This window comes from Micrasema longulum, unplaced genomic scaffold (assembly GCF_059751315.1).
Source record: "Micrasema longulum isolate JH-2025_06_02 unplaced genomic scaffold, ASM5975131v1 h1tg002669l, whole genome shotgun sequence".
In the NCBI taxonomy this organism is placed as follows: Eukaryota; Metazoa; Arthropoda; class Insecta; order Trichoptera; family Brachycentridae; genus Micrasema; species Micrasema longulum.
Window position 1 is genome coordinate 37,013 of NW_028279802.1, and position 16,457 is coordinate 53,469.

The 16,457-nt window shown below is 28.7% G+C and overlaps 1 protein-coding gene across 1 annotated transcript in view; it reads left to right on the top strand.

The window, feature by feature from the left end:
* The window catches only part of LOC148271763 (V-set and immunoglobulin domain-containing protein 2-like), a 38,395-nt gene extending 22,512 nt beyond the window's left edge, over positions 1-15,883 (top strand). The window contains exons 3-7 of the mRNA XM_088240968.1: positions 102-195; positions 1,315-1,508; positions 8,514-8,619; positions 12,445-12,568; positions 15,566-15,883. Of these exons, the coding sequence (XP_088097094.1) occupies positions 102-195; positions 1,315-1,508; positions 8,514-8,619; positions 12,445-12,568; positions 15,566-15,569 (522 nt within the window). The 3' untranslated portion in view covers positions 15,570-15,883. The remainder of the gene's footprint in view (positions 1-101; positions 196-1,314; positions 1,509-8,513; positions 8,620-12,444; positions 12,569-15,565) is intronic.
* Positions 15,884-16,457: the final 574 nt, after the last annotated feature.

Consider the following 16,457-nt stretch of genomic DNA (forward strand, 5'->3'; position numbering starts at 1 on the left):
ATGCGTATTTAATTCAAGTTTCTTATAGGCCCCAGATAAAAAACCCCGATGGAGAAACCTGCTTTGCTTTTGAAACAACGATTAAGTTTTTTGTATTTCAGGTGAAATACGTCCAACCCAGAGATACAGGATTATACGAATGCCAAATTAGTAGCGAGCCTAAATTAAGTCATTTCATACAGCTGAATGTCGTGGGTAAGTACTCGTAAAATAAACATTTAATATATTTTATTATTTTTTATAATGATAATGATGAATGGACATTGGATATAGACATATGTCAAGGAGTTTGGCAAGGATGGATTCTGTCTCCTCTCCTTTTTAATATGTACTCGGAAGCCATTTTTATACGCTAAATGAACTAACAAACGATATTAGCAGAAATGGACAAATTATAAACAATATCCGATACGCGGATGATATTGTCCTTCTAGCGGATACTTTGGAAAACTTGCAACTATTATTGGACAAAGTTTACACGGCAAGTTTGAATAAAGGGCTAGAGATGAATATTTCTAAAATTTAATGTTTGGTTATTTGGAAAAAGCCACAAACATTCCCAAAGACTTTAAAACTTGAACGAAAGTTACTGACCAAGTCCATCAATATAAATATTTAGGATGCTGGCTGAGTGATAAATGGGATCACTCGCAAGAGATCAAAGTCAGAATAGAGAGGCGCAAGACTGTTTTTTTTGGTTGCGTGACCTTCTTTGCAGCAGAGACTTTAATTTAGATCTCCGAATGCGCATTGCTCGATGTAACGTCTTCTCAGTACTTTTTTACGGCGTCAAAACGGGGACACTCACCAAAAACACTTCAAAAAAGATCAAAGAGGAGAGAAAAAATCTCCTGGGTGGATAGAGTCCAAAACGATAATGTTCTCCGACGGATGGAAAAAGATAAAGAGGTTCTGAAGACTATAAAGAAAAGAAAACTTGAGAACTTCGAGCATGTGATGAGGGGTGAAAAATTTAAAATTTTACAAGTCATTCTACACGGAAGGATTGAAGGAAGACATAGTGCAGGTAGAAGGCGCATTTCTTGGATTGAGAACTTGCGCGACTGGTTCTATTGCAGCACTCAGTTCTTGTTCAGGGCAGTTGCCAATAAAGTAAGAATCGAAACGATGATTTCTAACCTCCATCGGGGAGAGGAACCATCAGAGGAAGAATATATTTTTTTCGAAACAATTTTAAAATTGTCTTTAACTCTTATTTAAGCGGTGTTTACAGGTTCTGTACGTTGATATGTTCGAACGGTAACTTCTTATTGAATTTTTGTTCAATTTTTAACGGAAAAATACTTCTTTCAGTACCGAAAACCGAGATTGTTGGAGAATCGGAGATGCACGTGAAGGCTGGCAGCACAGTAAGCCTCCGCTGCGTGATCAGCCGCTCGCTGGAGGAGCCGGCCTATATCTTTTGGTACAGGGACAGCGAGAGGGTGCTTAACTACGACCGCAGCCTCATAGACATCCGCATGGAGCGGATAGGGGCCGACACCACCGTGAGTAGAAATACAAAGCACTTCCTGAACAGGTTAAGGAATCAGAACATGAAGGCTGGCAGCACACGATCGTTTTGAATATCTTCTTCTTGATCGAATTACTAAATAATTATTTTACTTTATAAAAATAGTCAAGACTACTGACGAGAATAGATAAATGAACCACCATTGATGTCCATTAACAGTTGAGCCTGTTTTTTTTGCGAGTTTTTTTGTGAGTTTTGTGGTATGGGTAAAAGTGTAAATGTTAAGACATGTTTTAAAAGATCCAAAGTAAAAAATTTACACTGTTTTAACATTAAAAAAAAATGAAAACAAATTCGGAATTTTGAGTTTGTCCAAATTTTTGTAGACAAGGACTGGATTCAACTCCCTGGGGAGCTGTTTATATTAACATATTACAACATAGATGAAGAACATTTAAGAGAAGTCATAAGCCTTTGACAGGTCGTAAGCCCTGTAAATGCCTAGACTTCTTTATTACCTTCTCTTAAATGTTCTTTATATCTGTTTCAATATGTTAAATTCAGAATTGATTTCGGAAATATAAAAAGAAAGGTCATTTGGCGGCAAGTTCGATGGTTTGATTTATTTATATAAAATGCTTAAATTTACTTTAAAATTTGTTAAATAATGTAATGGCATCAATAGCTACTGTATTTTTTTTGTACCTTTAGCAAAAAAGCTTTTGGATAGTCGGAATGGTTATATTGCTTAAATCTTGTTTTAAACTATAGTTACGATGTTGTTTTCCGGTAAAATGATAGCTCCAAAATTGAAGCTACTCGGCTAAAAGCCGGTTTTAATTTTTGAAACAAAGTTAAGAAGAAAATTTTACGAACTTGCGCTAAATGTAAAATGTCGTAAATAAAGTTATACTTTAAACCGTAAAATCTTTTACAGCCACAACATCATATGTATTAGGTTATCATCTACTCACGATAAAATATTAAAATTGCTTAATGTATCATCTGCGTTTTTACACATTAAATATTAAATAACAGGTTTGAAGATGCTCCTCTTCTAAAGGTTAAAAATTTAATAACTTTGAAATTACTAAAGTGATATTACCATAAAAATAATAACCTTCTTCTTCACATACCTCTTGTTTCTTTCAATTATAGGCAAAATTCATATTTATGGCGAAATCTCAATAATTTTCATGTAATAAATAAATCATTTAACATACATTTATTTGCAATTAATCTTATTGACGTATGGCGTTTGCTTTCGAAATAATTCGTAGTATTTTTTCTTTTCTTTTGAATTTACATTAAATGACTATTCATTTTATGTTCGAGAATCTTTTTTAACATACTGTGATGCTACTTGTGAAAACCTTTTATTGGCTTATTTGTTATTTTTTTTTGTTATATATATAAGAAAATTATGGATGTTGGTTATCCAAATAATAAAATAAAATAAAATACGGTTTTTTGATCGAATCCTTAAAAATAGTTAATATTCACAATGCAAATCTCCATGTGCACAAATCTTTTTAATTTATCATTTTTTACGATACTTTCATACGTAAAAACATGTGTTTTATATGGTGAAAAAAAAAATTATAAATCTACACAAATTATATGGAAAAATCCTTAGAACAGTTAATAAAATCTTACTCAACATTTCTGTCGATGTGTTCCTTCCGCAAAGGAAACCATTTAAAAAGCAAGCGGTGTTATAATTTCTGACTTAAGATGACAGACTTGCTATGTCTGCCTAGATCATGCCATGACTTATTGAACATGTAAATAGATTCTAAGATTGTTAAGGTTAATTTATGTTTTTTAATTGAAATTAATTTAATTTATAATATATATTTATATATCTTTTACAATTAACGTATTACTTTTTTGACATTATTGATAATTTATTTTAAAAACATCCCTTTTAAAACATAATAAATCATAATATAAAATAAATGTAAAACATAATAAAAACACATCAAACTCACAAATAAATACTCTAAAAATAAAAATATCCATCTATTAAGCCTGATCCACTCATCAATCCGTAGGCATCCCCCTTCTATTATAAATTTCTTAATGGCGATTTTATAGTGACACTATTAACTTATTGTCCGTTTAGACAATGAAAGTAGGTTGTATACTTTAACGGAGAAGTGGACAAGTTTTCTTTGATTGAAAGTTGTTTTAATTTTTGATTGCTTCTGCACATCAGGGTGGAGTGTCCAGTATCTCTAATAGTTGTGTTTGGTGTCATGGGAAGCATCAAATAATTTTTGTTTGCATACATTTTATCAGTTAAACTTTTACATAAACTTGTTATATTGTCATAACGTTAAGTTTTTCATATATGTCGAAAGAGCTCATACTGACTCGTACGGACTTTCAGGAAGTTTTTTTTGCAATAATAACATGTTTGACTATAGTGGCATTTGCAGGTCCCCATCTGATTATTCCATATTCTGATTGACAAACTGCATTAACTATTTTAAGAAGTTCTTTTAGGCTGATTTTATTTCGTATTGTTTTAAAAAAGCAGTTCAATTTTTTTGTTTATTCATAATATGTTCGATTTGATTATTTAATTTTAATTTTTAATTTATTTAAAAAACTAAATATTTTATCGAATGTACTCTGTCTAACAATTTACTATTGAATATAACATTTGGAATCTGATTATTGTAATTAAAAATGAAGGACAGGTGTGAATAGTTATGGATAAGTTCGGATTACAAATAGATTTTAATTTTTATACTTGAATGTTATGCGTCATATTTCGTTATCGAATAATTAAGTGCAAAATAATTTAAGTCTTATATTTTTTTACCATGTTCAAGTTGTTTTCAGCTTTTTAAATACAATATCCCACGATCTTCCTTGAGACAGAAACACAGTATCGTCAGCTAAACTAATTATAGACATTTTTAATGATAAATTGCAAAGACTGTTTATATAAATAAGGAACAACATCGTTAAAACCAATCTATTGTGGCTTTAAAAAGCCTGTTGATTGATCTAAAAAAACGAACTTACTTGTAAAATTTAATAATTTAAAATTATGTGTTCCACAGACCACTCTGCATTGTTTATACCATTTGCTGGTTGTGTCAATCATATCATATGGAGTGAGTTGTTACGGGCTAACATTTAAAACGGATAAAAATATAATTAAAAAAAAAAAATAGATTCCTAAAAATATTATTATTATTATTATCATTTATTTACTTAAGTTAGTTAATATTACATTGTATATTAACTAATATATTTACAATTATAACAAATACTTATTAAATATTTCTTACATAACTACATTACTACAATAAAAATAACATTTTTTTTTTTAATCCGTAAGTTTTCTTTCATTCTTCATACTTTCAGGCATCTCATCATACAGTTTTAACCCTTTATACATTAAGCTATTTTGTGATTTTGTTTTTTTCTTAAGTGGTAGTCTTATCCTATTTCTATTTCTTGTCCTATATTTATGTACATTTCTATTTAATATAATTTCACTTATAAAATACTTTGGCATGAGATTATTAAACACTTTATATATAAATACAAATACATTATACAATAGTCTTTTCTTTATTCCTATCCAGTTCAATTGTTTTCTCATTTTTTCAACACTATTATATTTGCTTTTTTTCAGTATAATTCTCATTGCTCTATTTTGTAGTATTTCAAACTTGTTTATGTCTCCCTCGTTAGCTAAATATAATATAGTAGAGCAATAGTTCCAATGAGGGGCAATTATTGTTTTGTATATAAGTTCTGCACTCTTTTTGTTTATTTTTTTTCGAATTCTTCCTAGGAAGAAAATCTTTTTTGAAAAAATATAAGCAAGCAACACCGACGTGATTACTTGTCATAATGACTACAAAAATCATTACCCGATGTGTAAAGTAAACTTGACAGGGCAAAATATGATACATACATACATACATTTTTTTTACACCACAACAGGCCAGGAGGCCTAATTACCGTGGTGAATTACATCACAGAGTACCCAGGCTTGAGAAAAATCACATTTTAATTTTGGTATTCTCATCGGGAATCGAACCCGGAACCTTCCGTGCGTGAGTCAAGCGTCTTGATTACTACACCACGGAGGATGTACTATCACCTGGTAACAGAGGACTTTATAGTTTTCTACAAAATGCCAATATCCCATTAGTATGAAACGCGCCAAAAAGTGAAAGAAAACTTCACAAAAAAAGACCTCTGAATGCGTATTGAGAGAGAACCAGGGCGTATATACTCCCACGCATAGTAAATAGACTCCCAGACAAAATATAAAAACGAAAATAAATATAAATAAAGTTAATTTTGTTTTAAAATTCGTTTTATAAGATTCTAAGTTGATTTTGTAAGAAAAGAAAAAAAAAAAAAAAAACAAAGAGTTTAAATCAAGTGAAAAAATGTGTTTTTCAAAAATATTTTAATAAATATTTCAGTTTCAAAAAAATGCTTGACTTAGGTTTTTTCTTTGGTTGATATATTAAGAATTTTATTTTTAATGGATACCTATATACATTATTATAGTATTGTGTCACTAAAATATTTACAGAGAGAAATCCTTCCAAAAAAACTATGTTAAAAATAATGCTTATGAAAAAAAAAAAGGTTCAAATTAGAGATTTTTGGTAGTTACACAATTTTTCTTTGAAAATTTACAATAGATACGACATTTCACTTTGGGCGTATTGATTTGATAGATACAAAGTTCTTCGTTTAAAATTAATGGTAGATACAGCGTTTTCCGGCAATTTTTTTGGCAGATATTATGGTTTGTCTTTAAATATTCTCGCCCCAATTTCGCTTTTGAGATAAACGACTTTATCTGTCCGTTACGGAGAGTAACGCGTTGCTTATTGGCGCGGAATGAAGATTCGCCGAGAAGAGACTAAAGTTATATTTTGTAATCATTATTGATGGCGGCGCAGAATTACAAAGAAATGAAAAAAGAAAATCGTTCACCACTCTAAACATCGAAGGTCCAACTGAATAAATAATAAAATCGCGTTACGCGTGTTCAAATTTCATAATATTAAATGAATATCTAAGTATTCAAAAAGTTACAAATCATCAATTTCTTTCTGGATTTCACGTTTGTAAAATTTTGAAAATAGTAGCAAAAAGAATCGAGAAATTAAATATTTTTAACACATAAAAGTCCTCAGAACATTTTGTTAGCCTGCATGATCTTTTCAAGTTTTATTTATTTTTATACGCGAACAATTACGATAGTATCTGTTTTATTATTTTTAAGAATGTTTAATAATCATTATCATTCTCCTTCCGTACCTAATGGTGCATAGGGTACTGCATTGATACACCATTGCAGCGTATTTTTATCATTTTTGGTTACGTAAAGGTAAGATGATCAGTCTTACACTTCAGGTACCAGTCCTGGGACAATGATATATTCTTGTGTGAAAACACCCTTTTTAATAAATATTTCATATCAACCACGTCAGAAATCGAACCTGAGACCTCTTGCATGGTAGGAAAACCCCGCTGACCATTACACTAGGAGTCCAACACTTCAAGAAATAATTACTTGTAAACAAGACGCTCTATGAGAAAAACGGCGCGATCAAATTACAGCGCTATATTTGGACGCAATGTTTGTAAGAAGTAATTCAGACGAACATGACGTGAAACGTTAAAATGACGTGATGTCGCTGTGAATGTGCTCGTTTTTAAACCAGAAAAATTTGAATGAAAACTTGTTTTTATACATTGCTAGTTATATATTATGTATTTTATATATAGCGAATATTCCTATGTGTGCTCTAATAATAATAGTAAAATTATTTTTTTTTAATATTATATTGTAAAATACATTATTTCCTGCCTTAAAAAGGTAGTTATTCCTCATTAGGCAGTTTAGATGACTCACCAGCAAAAAAAAAATAATTGTATGTATTTAATTTTATTTATTCAGAATAACAACAGTAATACAAAAAAATATTTACAACATTATTAAAAAAAAACATAAAATAAAGCAAAATCAGTTTTTTACATAAATACAATTATAAAAATCCAATTCAGGTAGTTTTTGTGTTAGAAGATGCGCGGGTAGTGAGTGGAGTGTAGTTTTGGTAGGTATGTGAAAATGTGTGTGAGTGTATATGGGTGTGAGGGTGGGTTTATGGATAGGGTAAGTATGTGTTTGATATTAGTGAATAGAAACAATATAAATTAATAATGTAAAAAAATGTATATTAATTTCATAAGGAAACATATTTTTTTCGTACAATAATTTTTTAATTATTAAATATAATATTAAATGTTTTAAAAGTAAGTTTATTGTAGTTGAACATTTCAATGTTTAAAAAAAAAAACATTATAATTAAGCGCCAAGCGAATCAGGGGAGAGTTCTGTGCATAGTTGGTGCAAACTCTAGGTATTTGTATAAATATTTATATATATATATATATATATACATGTAAACTTATACTACTAATTAATATATTGTATATAATGTAAATTGCACCAATAAATATCTAAAAAAATATTGAAAGAAAACTAAACGTTCGGTCTATTAATAATTATATTGTTAAGCAGTATTCAAGATTTTGAAAATACCATGTCATCAACCATAAAAAAAACTGTAAAAAATTTAAACATATGAACTTCCTATTACAAAACAAAGCTCTAAAAACTATTTTAACGATAAAAAATGATATTCTATGTTAAAATCGATGCTAATGAAATTTATATATGTCAACTTGAACATCATAATAATACAAAAAAAAAGAAAAAATCAGACTTTTTTCTGTAAGGAAAGTCAAAAAATTTAATTTTGTACAACGCAGTAGAAAATTATTATGAAATGGGAGAAAACATTTATGAAAAAAAAATACTTTCAGGTTTATGTGTTAATGAATTTGTAAATGATATTTATAAGCACATATTTGTTATGTAATTATTTGAGCCATATATTTACATATACATAAACATGTGCACTAAATATTTTAGAATAAATACATAAAAAAACATTAAAAAGAATACTGGTTTTTGTTCTAGATTGGTCAACTGACAATATACAACACTAGAAGAAAAGATTCCGGAAATTATTCCTGTAATCCTTCTAACCTGGATTCAGCAAGTATGATGTTACATGTTCTGAATGGTAAGTACCAAATATTGATTGATTGATTGATTTCTTAATAACCATAATATGCAATGAATATGTTTATTGAAATTAATAGAAATATCGGTTTGCGGAAAGACGATAAGTTGATTTGAATAAATTTATTCAAAAATCGCTACAAAAACAAACAATCTTCTCTCTGTAACAATAAACTCTTTATAAATAAGCACTTCCATCAATAACCACCCGATCAATAGTGTAAAAAAGGTATAATTCAATAAATGTTAGTAAATATTTGTAAATAAATACTAACGAATTTTTTGTTTACCAGTTTTGAGAAGTACATATCCCCTCATTAGAAAATGAATAAAATAACATATACACCCTCAACAACTATGATAAAATACTATGTTAGAGTAGTTAGTGTCTTGACGCATAATATGAATTGGACGTAGATATGCAAGAAGCAGTCAGTCCTTGGATATTGGTGTAATCGGGTGCAGTAAGGTCAATTCTATGTCGTGCTTAAAACAGTCAGGCCGCTTTCAAACTAAAAACTGTAATAATCACCTTCTGAAAATAGTGCCTTTCACAAAAATTGTATTTTTCAATATGCAAAAAGCACCCACGAGACTAAAAAAATTTACCGTGCTTTAAAAATCATTAAACCACGTCACATACCTATTTAAATTCTTGTGTGTAATATTTAAAAAAAACTAATGCATTATTTTTTTATCATTCGTCAAATGTCGAAAACATTCCAACTGTTGTGTAGATACGCAATAACTACGTTCAATTCATTAAATATAGGTTAATCTCATTATAAGGTTTTACGTATAGGTTTCTGAATCGATGGCTTTGTTTAAAATGACAATCAGTATTATGTGTAAATTACATTCACAACAATCAAAATTATTCAAAATCGATAACTGATTTGGATAACAACTAGGATTAATAATAGATTTGATTGTCATTCAATTATGTTATTATTCATTTTAATTGTTGCCATATACAAAAGAAAAGAGGAAAATGGTAAATATTATGTTATTTGCTCCACCGTGCTTTCAATTGATTTTGTTGCTTGAAAAATTGTTTATTTTTTTGACATAAATAAGAAATAATAATTTGAAATGTTTTAAATATTTCAAAGGTAGAGTGCTGATTTCCAATACAATTTACACGCCAGTTTGACATAAAATACTTGAAAATAATTAAGACGACAAAAAATGGAGGCAAACTCTAATTGGAAATATGCAAGACCATGACATTACAGTAACCAAAAACGAACGAATGTAATACCAGACAAAAACAAAACTACAACATCAAAAAAGAAAAAACGAATGCAAAACTGTAAAAAAAATACTAAGCAAAATACAAATACAACAATGATTTGCGTGACTATTGAAAAATTATATTGAAGTCGAATTGAAAATCAAAATCAAAGAGCACGTGATAACTTCATTAATCAGACGAGGCATAACGTGACTTGAACTAATAATTTTATTGATTTTTTTAAAATTTCTTTTTATTAATTTGGGAGTTAAAGTTTTTCACAAATATATTGAGAGAACGTGTTTAAAAGTAAAAAGAAAAACATATATAATTTATAAGACAAGAGAAAAAAAGAGCAAGAAAGGATGAGGAAATAGAGTGGAGGAGAGGAAGAGAGGGATGTTCGTAATATAGTTGACCGATTCAAAATTTAAATATGATAATAACATTTACATTTTTAAAGGAGCATACACTTATTAAACATTGACAAATGTTTCATTTACAGTGTTTGAAAAAGTTTTTTTGAAGTCCCAAAATTTTGTATTAAAAATAACTAAATAGGGACAAAGTAATTTAAATTTAGAGCATTTACGATAAACACGAGTTCTGAACAAATTTGTTTTTGAGTAATGAATTACGGGACAAAAATTACTTGTGTTAACTTTACGGGACAGTTTATACAAATATGCTCTAAGAGATATGACTATCGATAAAATTGTTTAAAATTATATACATTAATCTCACAGGAATTAAAACATTATAAATTAATAGTTATAAAACAACTTATATCCTTAACTTTGTTCATGATAATGTGTAATTTCGTCCCACAAAAAATTAAGGAGTTTTAAAAAAATACAATTTTTTATGGTCCTGCAAAACAGGATAAGATGTTTTTAATAGTGACCGACCGAAACAAGATTTTCAGCTGTAGCTGAAACCAAAACAGTCAAACCTGGATATTTAATGCGTGAAACAACCCTTAAAAGCGCTGCTTTTTCAACTGGATCATAATCAGACGAAGTACGGTTACCTACTTGCGATATAAATTGAGCTTTTTCAAAATTAAAAAGATTATATTATATCATTAATCGTTAATCTTCGGTAAAATGCACCCCTCTTCCATTAATTATTACTGTTCATCTTACACCCTATAAATTTAACGAGGTCATGTTTGGCTTTCCCTAACTGCCTTATTTGGAAATATCTCTAATCCTAACGCGAGAATTCTGTCAGTTAAGGAGTAATATTGACAGCTGCATCTAATTTAACATGGGGTGCACTTGACAGGGTTGCTTCTGGTGTAGTTTGACTGGGAAGGAAAAGATTTTACGTAAGCAATAATAAAATGTTAATAAACCGTTCAAATACGGTGGATCATGATAATATATATTCATATATTTTTATAACGCTGATAATAAATTATTTGAAAGATTATTATTTGGCTGAAACACTTAAGCTAAGAAATAAATTTTATTATGTTAACTAATGTTGAATAAAAGTACTGAGACCTAACTCTGTTTTACTTTACTTCTTGTGAATATAATAGATCATCATATTATTTAAAAGAATATATATTTTTTGACATGTAAGTTTTACAGCAGCGCTATTCGAAGTAGTGTTTAGATAATGTTTTTTATAGAAATTAATAAATTTTAACTTTAAGCCGTTAATCTAATTAAACCGTTTAGGTTTAAAACATATTAAAATTTGAGGTCATGTTATGTCTCTAGTGGTTATTGCAGTAATCAAGTTCTTTTTAATGTTTATTTGAAATTGGTCTCAGATGCAATTTTCATCTAAATATTTTAGATCTTTAATATGATATTTGTTCTATTTGAGTTTTTAAAGGTTTTTCTTAATAAATGCTATTTCTAATAAAACGTATTGCAAGAAAAGCTCTCACAATAAATTTAACTAGCAAAATATTACGTTATTTTTTTAAACCTACAGATGTACAATATAAATCAATGATAATAATTTAAAAACATAGTATATCTGGTATCAATATTTCAAATATATTTTTTTTAAATAAAACAAAAAATGAACGGTGACAAATGTTGCGAAAATAGTATGCAAGTACCAAAACGACAGTTATTTATTTATCTATGAATGCATGAAGTCAATTAAAAAAAATCGTAAACACATCCTTATAATACATACAGAAACAGAAGAAAATTAAAGCAAGGACAAACAATTTAATAATAATCACTACCTCAAGACAAGATCTGGTCTATTTTGGTAATTGTTTAAATCTAGAAAGACTTACTCCAAAAAACTTCAAACCGTATCTCGAATTTACAATGAGACACAATTATGAAATATTATCATAAACGTTTTGTTTTGAAGAAAAAAGTTTTAAGGAAAACGCGAAAAAAATATGAGTATCATTTTAACATTAAAATTTGAAGGAATTAATTTTCTTTGGTCCTAAATATTCGTTTTTGAGATGTTAGAACGAACGAATAATAACATTCCTCTCTCATTTAATACACTTTCGGATATAAATGTGTGTATGTTAGATGTAAAACAATCACGTTCATACAATGTTTATTCTAGCCCGGTGAAATTAATTACGCTTCTCTGTTATGTTAGGCGAGGAACCCGCGGCTATGCAGCACGGGAACGCTGGTTGGAGAGTTTCTCGGAGGGATGGGATAATTCCGCCGCTCTCATTGGCCAGCCTTATACTGCTCGCAGTGGCGTCACGTCAATATGTGTAAGAAAGCTTTTTAAATCTGTTGCTATATTTTTGGTTTGGAATAGAAAAAGTAAAAAAAAAAAGAAAATCACAAAACAATAATTATCCAGTAGATTTGAACAAATTAACGATTTTTTCAATCTTTTGTTAAATGTTTTTGTATGCTGATGACGCCGTAATTCTTGCTTGCAACAAAGAAGACCTGCAATTTTTGGTAACAAAAAACTACGGTGTATGAATATAAAGTGATTTTCTAATGAATGTTGATAAATCAAATGTTCCGGTTTTTAAAACGTAAAACAAAACGTGAGCTCTGTGTGAAAAGATTTATTCTGAATCAGGTAGAAGAATTTGTGTTTCTGGGAAGTATGTTTATTAAAAATATATAGACAGAGAAATTATCAAAAGGAGGGTGATGGCCGGAAACAGGGTAAACCATGGACTTGAATCAGCCTTGGCAAACAAATGTTTGTCGCGGGAGGCAAACGTAGCAGTTCACAACGGACTCTTGGTGCCGAACCTTGTGTATGAAAGCGAAGTATGAGAATATGTATAAATGTAGATGAAGCAAGGTCTGTATGCAAAGACAGAGTAATAGTACATTATGTTCGCTGTGTTTACCCTTACAATGAAAATGGCGAGATGGTTTTTTGTTTTGGGTTTTTTTTTAAACATGTGTTTTTTGACCATCTTATGAAAAAATATAAATGAGTGAATAAATAAATAAATAAACGATGTTGGATAAATGAATTAAAACGAAAACGAATAACAACTTTCTACCAATTTAAAAAAACTGTATTAAGTTAGTTTACTAGTGTCTTAAGGATTTTAATCAACGTTTGAATTACATTACGTTTTGTGTAATAAAATTAGAAATTAACAAGATAAACTTTGAGTCTTACTAATCTTAAATCCTCCTTTTTTTATTTTATTATCTGCCGCAATGCTAGATTTTCATTTTGAATATAAGACCTATTGTTTAAAGTTAAAAAAAAACACTATTGTTAGATTTAAATTTAAAGACTTTTTATTTAAAATATTGTGTTTTTATATATAATATCCCCTCATACCAACAATTTTGCTGATTGGGATTTTTTCTTACAGATATTATATGTAAAGTTTAAAAACTTTGTATTTTGTAATAAATAAATAAATCTAAAAAAAAAATTACATGTTTACAATGGAGTTTAATCGAGAACTGTCAATAAATAATTGTAATTTAAATAAATAAATAAAAACTGTTTATGCACTAATTATAAATAAAATATAATTAATTTGTTCGTTCATTTGATAACAAATGTGTAAACGTTTTTGAAGTTTATTCAGTTTTATTTAAAACACTTTGAATTTGTCAAAATGTTTGTTGACAAGGACTGGATTTTACTCTCTATAGAGTTATCACGATTAATATTTTATAACAAAGATGGAAAACATTTTAGAGAAAAGAAAATGGCGATTGAGGTATTCACTTTATGACCTGTCGTTGACTGGTTTCAGTGGCCGCTTTACACATTGCGAAACATTCACTATTCTGCCCGTGTTTGAACATTTACAATTCTTTAGTTTTTCTTTTTGTCAGTTTTATTGAAGATAAATAGCTGAAAACCTTTATTGTTGTAAGTTAAATGAATCTATGTGAACTATTTTACCTATTTACTAAACAACGCTTGAGTGTTGTAAAATGTTAAGTTAATCATTTTGGGGAAATCCAAAACTTGATTTTTAATATTTGAATCGGGTTGTGGTCCTGTGGCTAGGGTCTCGGACTCACGGAGCAAAGGTCCGTGGTTCGAATCTCACTCGACCCCAACTTGATTCCCATTTTCTAATAGTGATTTATTTACAACTTGTTGAAATTGGCCCGTGAAATTGAATATTTGGGTAAATCATAAGAACTCAAATATTTATTTTTTTATTAATTAAAATAAAAATCAAATCGATAAACAAACTAAAAAAAATTTGGTAAAAATAACTAGTCTAAATATGAAAATTAAAAAAAGGTTTCAGGCGTTACCTAGTACTCGTATATAGGGGAAATGATTTGGTCAGATTAATCTTATAAAAAAAAGAAACATTCAAATATAATATGACAAATAAAAGATAACAAATTAAAGTGAGAAAATCTTATGTTCTAAATATAAATATAGCAAATTAAAATTGAGAATATTTTATAAATCTAGAATAATCATGTTTGTGAAAGCAAATTATTCTACCTTATTCCAAAAGGAACACTACCAGAAGTCAAACTAGAGGATGAGTCATGGGGTCTACCACAAACTCTGAATTCGGGCAAAGAAATTCTAGGTTTCTGGGCCCCAAAATATTCAATATTTTGCCCGAACATTACAAAACCATGACCCGAATTCAATTGAATAAATTTGTAATAAAATGGTTACTGGATTTATGTAGAAAAAAATTATAACACTTACTAAAAAACATTCTAAAATAATAAATGGTATATGTATTGTATAACTTTATAATAAATTAACTAGTAGGTAGTCATGTGATTGTTTATTTATGCATAAAAATGTCTACCTAAAAACAGGTTGTACCTAGTTAGGCAGACTAGACAAAAGTATGTATGTAGTAGTTAAGAATTTGTAATTTTTGTTAATCCATCATTATTGTTATTATTATTATTGTTATAATTTTTTTTTTATTTTTTTATTTTTATGATAAATGATTTCACGGTTTCAGTTTTTCTACTTCACAAAAACATGAGTTAGAAAAATTGAAGAAATAAGGATGTTCAAGCATATTTATGATAGTAAAGTTACATAATGTATAAAATGGCCACTTACACCCGCCATAAGCCCTGTAAATAGCTAGACTTCCATTTTATCTTCCCTAAAATTTTCTCCATCTCTGTTGTAATGTTAACGTATTTTAGTAATATTTATTTCATATTGTTGGCAAAACACTCAATTAGTTTTGAGATACTTTATTGTTTTATGATTTATTTTAATGGTAATTCACAAATAAACTGATAGAATACTAAAAGTGTTTTTTTTTCAGGTGATGAAATGGCGTCCTACAAATAAAATAGGATAGTAAAATATACTTAATTTAATATGTAAAACTCCCACGACGAACTTGAATATTTTTTATATAAATAATATGACAGTACTTTGATTAATCTTATTTAGATTATAAAATAAATAAGTTACTATTATAATAATCTCAAGTGAACTGAATATTGCAATCGAGGGGGATGGTGGTTGAAGTGATTTATTCAAAATACAGACTTCTAAAGAGTGTTGGACGAAATTTGTAAACTTGGTAATGTAAATATTGTAGATTTATTTTTGTAAATAAATATTTGAACAGTTTAAATTGTTTGATTTATGCAATTATCAAATTAAAAAATAAATAAATGCATTTTCTTGTTATCACAGTGTTAGTTGTTGTAGTTAGTTTTTAAATTTGTGTTTAAGATCGTTTTTATATTATTTATTTATTTATTAAGAAAAAAATTTCACATAAGTAATATTTTAAAAGACATGACAGGTAGATAATCAGCTGTAACCGTCTGAAGCAAAACAAAAAAATAGGCATGGGTAACCTTTTTCTAGTCTGGTTCAGATTGTCTGCTGGCCAGAATTTCAAAATAATCACCCAATTCAAAACATGCATAGTTTCAAGTAGTCAGTTAGCTTTAAGTTAAGCTTTAAAATTGAATAAAGTCTTTACAATTTTAACTATTACAACAGTGTGACTACCAAAAAAGCCTCCTAAGCTAGATAGATTGTTGTTAAGAATCAGAAAAAAATAAAAAAGAGAACGATTTCCTAAATATTGTATAAACACAACGGACAAGCCGAACTCAGAGTGTAAAAAGCAATCTACCTGCAGAATCTAGGCCTTAAAAGCGCTGGAATCACAATAATCTTTGAGATTATCATGCACG